Source organism: Oreochromis niloticus, linkage group LG14 (assembly GCF_001858045.2).
Source record: "Oreochromis niloticus isolate F11D_XX linkage group LG14, O_niloticus_UMD_NMBU, whole genome shotgun sequence".
Classification (NCBI taxonomy): Eukaryota; Metazoa; Chordata; class Actinopteri; order Cichliformes; family Cichlidae; genus Oreochromis; species Oreochromis niloticus.
In genome coordinates, this window is record NC_031979.2 from 35,380,026 (window position 1) to 35,393,356 (window position 13,331).

At 38.9% G+C, this 13,331-nt stretch overlaps 1 protein-coding gene across 1 annotated transcript in view; it reads left to right on the forward strand.

Moving 5' to 3' along the window:
- Window positions 1–13,331, forward strand: part of myo7aa (myosin VIIAa) — a 54,426-nt gene that overhangs the window by 12,895 nt on the left and 28,200 nt on the right. The window contains exons 2-16 of the mRNA XM_005474945.4: window positions 297–410; window positions 628–780; window positions 2,597–2,781; window positions 3,089–3,210; window positions 4,212–4,354; window positions 4,588–4,701; window positions 4,915–4,983; window positions 5,123–5,207; window positions 5,413–5,489; window positions 6,315–6,434; window positions 6,845–6,987; window positions 7,482–7,692; window positions 8,983–9,118; window positions 10,004–10,110; window positions 13,120–13,257. Coding sequence (XP_005475002.2) covers window positions 297–410; window positions 628–780; window positions 2,597–2,781; window positions 3,089–3,210; window positions 4,212–4,354; window positions 4,588–4,701; window positions 4,915–4,983; window positions 5,123–5,207; window positions 5,413–5,489; window positions 6,315–6,434; window positions 6,845–6,987; window positions 7,482–7,692; window positions 8,983–9,118; window positions 10,004–10,110; window positions 13,120–13,257 — 1,917 coding nt within the window. The remainder of the gene's footprint in view (window positions 1–296; window positions 411–627; window positions 781–2,596; window positions 2,782–3,088; window positions 3,211–4,211; window positions 4,355–4,587; window positions 4,702–4,914; window positions 4,984–5,122; window positions 5,208–5,412; window positions 5,490–6,314; window positions 6,435–6,844; window positions 6,988–7,481; window positions 7,693–8,982; window positions 9,119–10,003; window positions 10,111–13,119; window positions 13,258–13,331) is intronic.

Consider the following 13,331-nt stretch of genomic DNA (forward strand, 5'->3'; position numbering starts at 1 on the left):
TCAGCAGATTTTTTAAACTGTAGTATTCGATTTTACTTTTCATTTTATAAATGCAGGTTTTCTGTCTTCATAGCCATTAGAATAAAAATTTCAAGGACATTTCAGGATGGCTGCTGTGTGGAGAGATTTGTTTCAAAAGGCTTTGAGGAATTATTTAGCCTACAGTCTGATTTCTTCAGACAACGAGCTGGTTCTAGGTTTTGATGAAAAATATTGTTTTTCACGATGAATTCACATATTAAAGCATTTTCTTGACAATGCTGCTTCATGGTTTCTCTCTGCTTCTGGCTGATCAGGGCGACTATGTCTGGTTGGACCTGAAGACTGGTCGGGAGTTTGAGGTGCCGATCGGCGCAGTGGTCAAACTCTGTGACTCCGGACAGATCCAAGTGGTGGATGATGAAGGAAATGTAAGCACTTACATACAAATAAAACTTGTTTTTTAAAGAACATCTGCGGGGAAGCATGTCAGTGTCTAACACTAATCTGTGTATTAGAACCTGGATCAAACACAGACACCATATGACCCTTGAGACCATTAAAAATAGTTTGTTTAGGATCAAAAATGTCCTGAATTTCCAGTGTGCTTTCTTATGTAACTCAACTTAACTTCCCATCCTCCTTCAGGAGCACTGGATCTCCCCCCAAAATGCCACCAACATCAAGCCAATGCATCCCACCTCCATCCACGGGGTGGAAGACATGATTCGCCTGGGAGACCTCAATGAAGCTGGTATCCTCCGCAACCTGCTCATCAGATACAGAGAAAAAGTTATATATGTGAGTATTACTGCAGCGATGTTCCTGTGCAGCTTTTCCATTTCCTTATCTTGCTCAGAGTCATGGGAGGGCTGCTGAATCTAGTTTACCCTGGACAGGCTCCCAGTTCCTCACCATTATAGCTACTCTTTACAATTACAATTACAGTACAATTACATTACAATTACAACTTGACTCAAACTGTGTGTCTTTGGACTGTGACCGGAAGTAGTGTTTGATATATTAGAAATTGTCATCAGTACTCGGAACCAAGGAGTGACTGAACAGGCTCAGACAGAAGCAATGCTTAAATATGAAAAACCTAATTCTGCTCATTAAAGAAACTCTACCAACAGCTATGTAGGGTACAAACTAAATCATTCACACGTGTAACCCTCATCCTGCTGGATGGATGGAACTCCAATAATAAAGATGCCTCCATGTTTAATCCCTTTAATACTGTTTAAAAAGATTTTTCTACACAGAGTAACAAATTTGCTCTTCTGCACTAAAACAAAACTTTATATAAAGTCTTTTCTTAATTTTTTTATTTGATTATTGACATTATTTTACACTAAACCTCATTTTAATCCCCTCAGCCCAATGAGTCACAGCAGATGGCTGTCCCTCGCTGAGCCTGGTTCTGCTGGAGGTTTTTTCCTGTTAAAAGACAGTTTTTTCTTCCCACTGTCGTCAAGTGCTCGCTCGTAGAGGTTTATCTGACTATTGGGGTTACTCTGTATTATTGCAGGGTTTTAACCTTACAATATAAGGTGTTTTAAGGCAACTGTCGTTGTGATTTGGTGCTAAAGTTTAATACAAACCTAATTTTTATATTGAATTTGCTATATCTCATTTATATTAACCCTACTGCAATATGTTCTGTCTGTTTAAGCAGCTTTTTAACACTTTATTTGTCACCTTACTCTTTTAACTCTGTCACTATTTTCTCACTCCTCTCCTGTCATAATAATACCGTCCTTGCTTTATTTTCTCATTACCTCTGTTTGTTATCCTCCTTTATTTGTCCCTGTTTCTACTGAAGACAAACTGTGGTGGCAGGGTAAGTCAGCCCCTGAAACCCAAGCATGGACAGAGGCTAAAAAATATACAAGGATATGCACCCAATGCATGGATTTAATGCACGCTGCATGGCCTCGACCACAGTATACAGCGTGTTTGCTGCACGGTACAGTAGATGTCATATATTTGATGGGACTTCTTTTCTTACATCCCGTATGGATGGATGTGTCACATTGGTGCAGGGACTATAGTAACTCACTTTGGCTTAACAGTAACAGAACTGAGAGCTGCACCATGTTTCCAACATGGCTGTCTGTTCTCTTATGGCGAACAATGATACGTTCTCATTGTCATCCTTCAACATCTGAGCTACGCGACCTGTGTCAGCTCATGTACCTGCCACCAGCACCGGCTTGTTGCTCGATCCTTCCGACAACAGACAGCCGCATGACATTTTTTTGTAATACTTTTGATGTTGTATTGTGTACACTTTACTAAAGGATCTGTGGCTGGTTTCTTTGATCATTTCTCAAATTTAACTGACAGACCTTAATCTGATATTGGCAGGTGCTTTAATCTTTAAACATGAAACATAAAATACTGACCTGTTTATGGCTGTTCAGTTTTAAGATGTGTTTTTGAACTATTTGTTAGCTTCTTATTACACTTTGCCTTCCTCTGGTTTGTAGTTACTCAGTACTTATCTTCTTTTACACATCAGCTACCAGCAGTGTCAGTCCAAAACATCAACACCTAAAAATACCTAAAAAACAAACAAACCATAATTTAGTTCATCCTCGTTCTTTCTGTACAGACGTACACAGGCTCCATCCTTGTGGCTGTCAATCCTTACCAGCTGCTGCCCATCTACACGGCTGACCAGATCCGCCTCTACACCAACAAGAAGATCGGTGAAATGCCACCTCATATATTTGCCATTGCTGACAACTGTTACTTCAACATGCAGAGGAACAACCGTGACCAGTGCTGTATCATCAGGTTAGGAAAAGTTCAGACTGCAGGTGGCTCAAATACAAACCAGCAATCATACAACAAGGATGTGAGTTTTAACCATGCAGACCAAAAGGTTTGTCAGTCAGTCAGATGTCTACAAACATTCAAATTTATGGATTTAAAATTCGTGATTAAAAGAAGAAAAAACAAGAAAAGTAAGAAACGGATAAAAATGTAGGTGCTGAAGATCTCGTAGAATCATCAGAATCTTTAAAATGATAAACAACCTCTTAAAAGCTTTGCTCTTTCTTAAACGTGATCACATTTTCTCACTGTTGTTTTGGTTTGATAGTGGTGAATCTGGGGCAGGAAAAACAGAAAGCACCAAACTGATCCTTCAGTTTCTGGCGGCCATCAGTGGTCAACACTCCTGGATAGAGCAGCAGGTCCTAGAGGCAAACCCTATACTAGAAGGTAACACACACGCGCGCACACACACACACACACACACACACACACACACACACACACACACAGAAAAGTGAGCTTTAACTCATTATCTGGAAGAAAATCTCTATGAAGTAGACAGAAACTCACAGATGATGATGTGGATTCACTTTAGCATTTACATTTATTCTCTCACAGTTGTAACAGAGACATTTTAGTTCAGTAATCTTGCAGCTGAAGGTTTTACAACTACCCAACAGCACAAACTGAAACTGTGCTGATTACCAAAGTTATTTTTAAGCATATACATTAGTTCATTAAAAAATATTCTTCATTAATACAATTTTAAGCTTTGCCTGAAAGTTAAAGCTTCAGATAAGATTTACTGGATGTATTATAATAAATTCAAAATGTTCAGAAGAGCAAAACACTGTAAAATAGAGGTCTGCAGCAGTGCAGTGACAGGACATGTCACATGAAACATCTACCTACATTTAATTGTTAATTAAATCAGCAGGAATTACTTGTAAGATGAAACCAAATTAGCAAGATTAATACGTCAACATCTCTGGTAAATTCTTTGCCAGTTAGCCATTCATTGTGATCAAAAATAAACTCTACTTAGGCTTAAATGTTGGGCAAGATGATAAAATGTGACTCGGTGATTCTTTGTGCATCTACTTTATAGGCGTCATAATAAAACCAGGCAACCTATTACATATGTGCAGTGCACTGTGAGTGCAAAGCAGGCATCATTTACACTTCAATCCAGCATAGCGTGAATGTCTCACCTGAGAGAAAAACAATCCTGAAACAACACACCATGCTACGTGCTCACATGTCTGAGTCTCCTCTCATATTTCAGTGAATCTACTGAAAACACACAGTGAAAACATTTACACCCAAGAAAGAAGATAATTCCTAAAGCGTCTCCATTAAGATTCCCAGTGGGCAATCAAATCTTGACAGAAATGTCTTTTGCATTGTTGGTGTTTTCCAGAGAGTTTGGTTTCTCTTTTTCTTTCCAGCCTTTGGAAACGCCAAAACGATCCGCAATGACAACTCATCTCGTTTTGGCAAATACATTGACATCCATTTCAACAAGCGAGGAGCCATAGAAGGAGCCAAGATAGAGCAGTACCTGCTGGAGAAATCCCGAGTCTGTCGACAGGTAAGTCCCAAGCTGATCAGCTCAAAGTTTAAACTCCTCAGCAGTTTCTCAGTAACTAACTGTGACATAAAAACCGTCATTCTGTTTATTGTCTTGAATTAAGGTAAAACAAAATAGCCAAAAGTCTGTTCTATCTTATGATGAATTAATCCCTGCAGTCTGCAAAGCCTTACCTTATCTTTTATAATATGTACTGGTGTAACACTGATTTGACTTTTCTCCTCTCTCTACAGGCCTACGATGAGAGAAACTACCACATCTTCTACTGCATGCTGAAGGGAATGACTGTCGATGAGAAGAAGAAACTGGGGTTGAGCAAAGCCACAGACTACACCTACCTGACCATCGTGAGTTTCTGTCTCACGCTGCGGCTGATCAGTCGCCTTATCGGTCAAGAGGAGCTTTGATCTTTACAGCTGTTGAATAGTCTCTTATTAGGGGATCATGCCAATCAGGAAAACAGAGATTATATCAAATAAAAATAGGATAAAAAAGTAAATAAAATATGAAAAGACAAAGACTTTGTTCTGATCCCCATCCATCCCTCCGTCTCTCTGCAGGGTAACTGTACCGTTTGTGATGGCCGAAACGATATGAAGGAGTACTCCAACATCCGCTCTGCAATGAAGGTACTAACGTGTGTGCTGCTTTACCTAAAGTTAATATTGTGTATTCAACTATTTAAATATCACCAACATACTGTTTTTATCATCTTATATTTGAAAGACACTGAAAGGTAATGATTGTTCCTTCGGTCTGTTTGCTCAGGTGCTGATGTTCACCGACAAAGAGAACTGGGAGATTTCTAAGCTGCTGGCTGCTATACTGCACATGGGGAACCTGAGATACGAGGGTAAAGTGAAAAATATTACCAGAAAAGGAATTTACTGTTTACTCTTCCTGTAGCCATGTTTCCTTATGAGTATTGTTCTTAGTGTCCAGCGCTTGCAGTCCACACAAGTACAGACATAATTAACACCTCATAAAAATTATCTGTGATTTTAATTTTATTTATAAAAACACTTCTTTAGACACTCTGTTGATCTTTGACCTTTCAGCACGCACCTATGACAACCTTGATGCCTGTGAGGTTGTGCGGAGCCCTCATCTCACTACTGCTGCCACACTGTTAGAGGTGACACACACACACACACACACACACACACACACACACACACACACACACACACCTTTTCATTCTCTTTCATCCTGTTTTGCTTTTCTTGCCCCTCCTTCTTGTGATTGGATGCCCCTCATACACAGATGGTTGGACAACAAGTAGGCGGGACTTCTATGTTCACACCCCTGGATGTGTACCTAAAACAGCATATTAGGAATATTCAGTCAGACTGACAAGAGTAGAAAAAGCTTTTGGCTCACAGGGATCACCTGCCTGTCCACTGCCTTCATTATTTAAAACCTTTGGTCAAGTTTAATATGAGGATCCACAACTGTGACAGTATAGATATGACAGAAAATAAATAATAGTAGAATTGGCCGGCAGGTTCACCCTAATTTAAAGATCCCATTGTGCTCAGACACATTATCTACCCACCCTTCTCTCTTTTAGTCTAATTTTACAGATGATCAATCAGTCTGTTATCTGAACTTAAAAATCCCATATAGAGCATCCTGCTACTGATGATCTACACTGCATCACAAGTGTTATTACAAAAAGAAAACTTTGGGGTATATTTACCAAATAAAAATGGGATATATATACTACCCACTAGTAGCAAACAATAAATAAATCAACAAAACCAGACAATAGATCACTTACAGGTCTCGCAGTTTCACGTGCTATACTCATTGTTCAGTGACACTCAAATCAAACCACCATTCAGGTATTAATAAGCAGTTTTACGATATAATTTCACAGTACTTAAAAACCTTAAATTTGATTGAATGTTTTGGAGATTCATTGAGGAGCTCCTGTGTTTATGTGTCTCTGTGTGTTAAGGTGGATGTTAAGGATCTGATGAACTGTCTGACCAGCCGAACACTCATCACCAGAGGAGAGACGGTCTCCACCCCTCTCAGCATGGAACAAGCTCTGGATGTACGGGATGCTTTCGTTAAGGTACAGCTCATAATCATCACACTTTATTCATTTAAGTTAATGAACTTAAGGAGTTAAAAGCCCCACGTAGCAGAGTTGATAAAAGAGAATATATGGAGATTGTCAACACAGACTCTAGTATGAACCTTTTCAGTGTATTTCCTTTCCTTTAACTCATTATCAGAGCTATTCAAACACTTTAAGTATCTTACATCCTGCCTTGTTTACCTTCATTTCAACCTGCAGGCTTGCAGAATAATGGTCTCCTTCACTGCCTCTTCAACACATATGTGCATTTCCACCAAGAAGTAGAATGAGACTGAGACAGTGATCAACACGTACATAATATCTCTACTAGAGATCAAATCCTTCATTAGAAATCCTTCACCTTTAATGTGTTGAACTCTGACTTTGCCCGTGTGTGCGCGCAGGGTATTTACGGACGCTTGTTTGTGTGGATCGTGGAAAAGATCAATGCAGCCATTTATAAGCCTCCATCATCTCAGCCCAAAGCGCTCAGACGCTCCATCGGACTTCTGGACATCTTTGGCTTTGAAAACTTCACAGTAAACAGGTACATTACACACTAACTCTCACACAGTGATGCTGTCCACCCTACCCACTAAATCTTTGTTCTGAGGGGTTTCCAAAGCCAGCTACAAATCCCTTGTGAGTGAAGTGTAACGTCCATAGAGGCATTCATATGCACCCTTTGCCCTCCTGGTCTTCAGGTGAGGTGCTCACTAATAGCTTTAAATATCACCGCCCACACCCATGTGACCTACCTCTAAATAATCACCATGAATGCATGAAAAAAAACACATGTATTGTGTTGTAGCTGATGAGAGATGCTAACATGTACTTTCTGATGAAACTGGCACACATTTATACCCTGTATTATTTTTTATTAAATACCAAATTTAAAAAGTCCGTTCTTATGCCTGTGGCATTCTTTATTTATTTATTTTGTGAACGCCGCTGGCATCACTACATATTGAATTGAGTTTAATTGAAATATTCTGTCAGCATTGTCAGCTTTTTCGTCACTTCTCGTCCTCGTTCCTGTAGCTTCGAGCAGCTGTGCATAAACTTTGCCAACGAGAACCTGCAGCAGTTCTTCGTGCGTCATGTGTTCAAGCTAGAGCAGGAGGAGTACAACCTGGAGAACATCAACTGGCAGCACATTGAGTTCACAGACAACCAGGATGCTCTGGACATGATCGCCATCAAACCCATGAACATCATCTCGCTCATCGACGAGGAGAGCAAATTTCCGAAGGTATTCGCTCCCATATTTGTCTCACCTGGTCTTTGATTCCCCAAAGTTCATTTCTGTGATGATGACGGTATACGTGGACCAGTAGTGGAGCATTTAGCAACCAAAGAACCAGAAACTCTCTGCAGGAGCTGAAGGACACCAGAAGCATTTAAAAAAAAGAGTAAAAACTTGACTTACATTTACCATCTGAACAAAAGCACGACTGCAGATAAAAGATGTTACACAACTGTTATAAAGCTGTTGGGACCAGAGAAGCAGAAACACTGTGCTCCTTACAAACTGAGCAGAAACTGTATATAAAAAAGACATGGCTACTGTGACAGCTTCTATTGGTTCATGGAGTCTGCATTTTAAAGAACGTTAGGAAACCTGGTAATAAAGTGTGACATGAAGCGGACTGGACACCTTAAGCTCCTCCCACAGTAACCAACCATGTATGCAGTTCTCAGTTTACTCACATAGGTGACATTTTTCTATAAAAGAGTTCCCACACATAAAACACAAACACAAAAGTTCATGATGTCCTATTATTGTAAACTGGATCAGCCTTCCTTATAATTTCCATCAACTTGTCAAACTCCAAAACCCACCTACTATAAAAAGATTTGGAAATCTCCTGTTTCCTGTTTGACTTCCTGGATCTTTAACATAGTGGTGACATGGAGCCAGTTAAGTTAATCAGATAAATAGAGGAATATATTTTAATGTTACCCCAAATTAGTCATTTATACTGTATGAACATGATGACAACATGGATGCTGGGGAAGATTCCCACCACATATTAGGCCACATTTGTTTAACTTGGCTAAGACTTGGAGGAGATCAGTGAAAGAATGGCGAACAAAACACTAGCTTTACACTCACAAATGGAACAACACTCTATTTTGCCTTCTTGATGTAACAGAATAATGAAAATTGAGTCTGTTGAATGGTTATGGCTGTGAGGAAGCGCAAGTAGCAATAGATTTGTATTTATTAACAAGAATCATCCACTTTAAGCTCGTGTAAAAAGAGAAACTATCCATAGAAACCAAAACCTTTTTTTAAACTTGTTTTTAAATGTAAAACGTCCTGGGGCATAGCAGCCTAAGCCTAGGCGCACACCCACTGAAAGTGTGCTGCACACTGTTTTCACACAACAAACAGTGTGTTGAAGATTTTAGTCAATAAGGTGTCAGCAGCTTGTTTCTGCTGCCGCCAAGTGGCCCAAAGCCAGTGTTTACATCTTAAAGACTAGAAGCCTTGTTTTTTAAACTAAACTCTCACATTTTTCCCATCTGTCTCCTGCAGGGCACAGACACCACCATGCTCAACAAGCTGAACTTTCAGCATAAACTCAACACAAACTACATCCCTCCAAAGAACAACTACGAGACTCAGTTTGGCATCCAACACTTTGCTGGAGTGGTTTACTATGAAACAAGAGGTCAGAGTCACTTCACACACACTGCAGCATTAAAAGATGCAGTTACTACAAATTTTCCATTGTTTGAATGTACAGTAAAAGAGATTTTACGGAGCCAGTCAGGATGGTTTTCCAATGTCTGGCTAAATAAAACTACCAAAACTACATACAGCCTAAAATCCTGCATTTAAATTCTTTGACCAAAGTTTCACCTAATGAGCTCAGTGTATGTACAAGTAACGCACCTGACCGTGTTTTTTCTAGTCTATGTCAAAGTTCCACCAACCTGCTCTTTAAACCTTCTGTTTATGACTTTAGTGGTTCATATTCAAAGGTCAATTTCATGCAGAGTCACACGAGTCACTGGTTTAAACTTGAAACTGATGCGGGATGGATATTCGCTTGAAATCGTGTGCAGTGGTGGGCTTTGAAGTATGTTTGCTGCCTGTAGCTGTGTGTCTGGATCTTTATCCCATTAGCAGAAGTGTGTATGCAAAACACACTGAAATAGAAATAACAGCATGGAAGCACCACTTCCATTTAAAAATGTTTTACTAAGTTAGAGCTGAAAACAATTCTTCTGATTGATGTGAAACCTATTACTGAAACTTATAACTGAAAGTTTCTTCACTGGATTTGGGCCCAAATTACACATCTGTATATATCCACATGTCAATTCTCAGGAAATCACAAATGTAATCTTTATAAATGTATTTTATGTCTTTTTCATGAATGTCAGTTCTTGTACAATTATTATAATTTTTTTAAACTTCTTTAAACTTCTACAAATAAATGTAATCACCACTGACAAATAAATGTAGTAAAATCAAATGAGCAATGTTTAAACCTTTGATATTTCTGAGATGTTGACGTGTGTGTGTGTGTGCGTGTGTGTGTGTCCTGCAGGTTTCCTGGAGAAGAACAGGGACACTCTGTATGGTGACATCATTCAGCTAGTTCACTCCTCCAAAAACAAATTCATCAAACAAATCTTCCAGGCTGATGTAGCTATGGTAACACACACACACACACACACACACACACACACACACACACACACACACACATGTATTAAGAAAATTAACTAGAAGACCATTGTCAGAGTTGCCAGGCCTGTGTGACCACACCAACACTGTCACCAACCAGGTCCTGAACTGGAACTTAAACTAAACACATGATTGGTCAATGCTGAGATTGGAAGCATTCCTCTGTGTTTGTTAGTGTAACAATTTGGAAATTTAATAATAACTTGTTCAAAGCAGATCCTGCTTTCCCTTATTTCTGTCATACTGTTACTCTGGTGAAAAACATAAAACATGACTAGAGTTTCAAATAAACAGGCCCTGATGTCTCATCTTAGGCACATAGGCCCCACCCACCTCATGTTCAAACCTGCCGTTTGTAAGGGTCAACCAATGAGAAGAGGGCAGCCATAATCAAGACCCAGTATATGAAAAATGAGGATTTGTTTGAGCTGTTAGAACCCAAGGATGGAAATAAACCGAAGACGTCCACTTTAGGATTTGTGTTACTAAATTTACATTTACTTTGCAGTCCACTATCAGATGTAAAAGCATTCAGATGCTGTGGGAAAACCACAAACCTGGCAACTCTGATAACAGCGAGTATGCTCTATGGGTCCCTGAATGCAGTGGTGCCCCATCTAGGAACCTCTTGACTGAGTGACACATTAATTTAAGAACTGCAGGAAGTTTTTCTGAGCTGTTCGTCTCCTGCATGCTGTTGCATGTTTCTCTTTAAAGGCCAGCCCAAAGATAACATGTCTGACTTCTTTGTCTTCCCTCCCTGTTTGTCTCTTTGTGTGTTTGCATTTGCATGTCTGTGTGCTGCTTCTGCCAGTTTCTGTGTGGTTACGCTCCTGTTAGTTCCACCGCAGCTCCATCCAAGGTAAAGATGAGAAATCAAACATCCCAGCGCTGCATCTTCATCCTCTTCATTTTCCCTTCTATTTCCATTTCATTGATTCCTCTCTGACTTCAAACATGGTCTGAACATCCCATAGCTCACATACTTTTGTCATAGCTGAATCAGATTCAACCAAAAGGCTGATGAATACAACTCCATGTGTGTGGTGGTTATTTTCATACTGTGTGTGCTTTCATCCGAGAGTAATGTCAAAAGATTATACTGTAGCTCACCGATCATTTTATTTTCTGCCTTTAATAGTGTTTCAGTAAGCCTCATGTAAAAAGAAAAAAACAAAAACAAACAAAAAAACTTTTAAAAACAGCTTCATATCACATTCATTGTAATTTTAGTCTTTTATACTATTTATTTTGTGTGTTTTTATTTTTACTTTTAATTTATTTACCCTTTCTTTATTGCAACACAGTCACAGGATATATTTGAGCCATCTTTTAAAAAACATCATTTATTGTTTGTTTCTTATCCATTTTACTGCGGTGATACTAAACAAATTCAAAGTTAGTACTGCAGTCGGCGAGGTAAAAACTAGCATTAGTAAATATTACCAAAATTTTAATGTAGTTAACAATAACATATAGCCGTAACTTCTTTTCACAAACCATCTGCGGGCAGAAATCGGCAAACAAACCCCACCGAGCCTTTATTTTATTTTTTATTTTTTATCTGTTTTGTTTGTTTACAAATTAACATTATTTTGTGACATCAGATGCTTCTTTAGCAAACTACTTGACATATTATAACATTTAATATTTACTAATGAATACTTTTTAAAGTTTTAAGGGCAGCAAGGTTTCTGCTCCACCTAAAGCTTTTAATAAATATGGATTATATTAGTATTAAAGTTGTTTTAAATAATCGAACCAGTGGTGAATCCAGACCTGTACATTAATTTGTCTTTAATATAATTATAACTTATATTTATATTTTATCACCTGAATGTATTAATTGCAGTGTTGTAATACATGCCTGTTACCGCTCGAGGGCAGTAACGTATCTACCAGCGACACCTGGGTAAAGACAAACACCTCCACAGACTGTGACGAGGTTTATTTGACGGTGATCGGTGCAGCAGCTCGTGCTGTGAAATCTGCGCGCTCATGTAGCTTGAAGGTAGAAATGATTGAACGGGGTCAGATTTAGATCAGGTCGCTGAGTTTAGTCTGCACAGGGAAGCAGCAGGTGATCTGTAAACAGCTCAAACACCGGCTGAAACATTCATTTCTACCTGAGTGAGGCTCAAATACAAACATGCACGATGGAGGAATGTTAGAACATTTTTCTCTTTATAGCCACAAAGCTCAGTTAGCTCTGTGCTCACGAAACTTTGGTAAGAAGCTCACTTTTGTTTCTCAAATATCGCTCTTTATTATTATTATTATTATTATTATTGACTAATGTAAATCTATAAATCTTAATCTAACTGACGATTTGTAAGGCTTCTCCGGTAACTAATATTGAAATAGTTTGTAAAACATGGCTGCAAGAAGTTGTAATTATTAATGGACAGTGACGTGATTATTTTTTAGACTTTTAATTTTAATTAATATAATGTTGCTGAATAATATTAAAAATGATTTTAAATTTTTTTTATTTATTTATTTTTTCATGAGCTTATTCATAGTCTGGAGGAAAATGTCGCAAAACTTTTTAAATTAAGTCTCAAAATTCAAGAAATTTCTTTAAATACACAAATAACCAGAAAGTTATTGTTGTTATTAAAACTACATTGTTGTGAGTGATGCTATTTTACTTTAATTTAAATGATGTGATTAATTTTAGTTTTAAATAAGTTTTACAATAATTTTAAAAACAGGGCTACAACAGTTTTCTCTGGTTGAGCTGATTGATGCATCAGTTAATTGATTGCAGCTCCTTCCTTGTGACACAGTCGCTGCTCAGTCAGCAGGTTTGACTGAGTGAAGCTGAAGCGTCAGACTTTTCTGTTCAGAGAGGAAAGAGGTTTGTGTCCGAGCTCAGGAAGAGCAGGAGGAGTCCTCATTGTTTCTAACAGGGTTGTTGCTGTGTGTGTGTGTGTGTGTGTGTGCGCGCGTGCGTGTGTGTGTGTGCGTGCGTAGGGGGCAGAGACCAGGAAGCGTTCGCCCACCCTGAGCAGCCAGTTTAAAAGATCTCTGGAGCTGCTGATGAGAACTCTGAGCGTCTGTCAGCCGTTCTTCGTCCGCTGCATCAAACCCAATGAATACAAGAAGCCGATGGTGAGTCTGACACGCTGTCCGCGGATACGAGTCGGGGTTAAAATAACAGCAGTGACTGGAAGTCTGCAGTCACA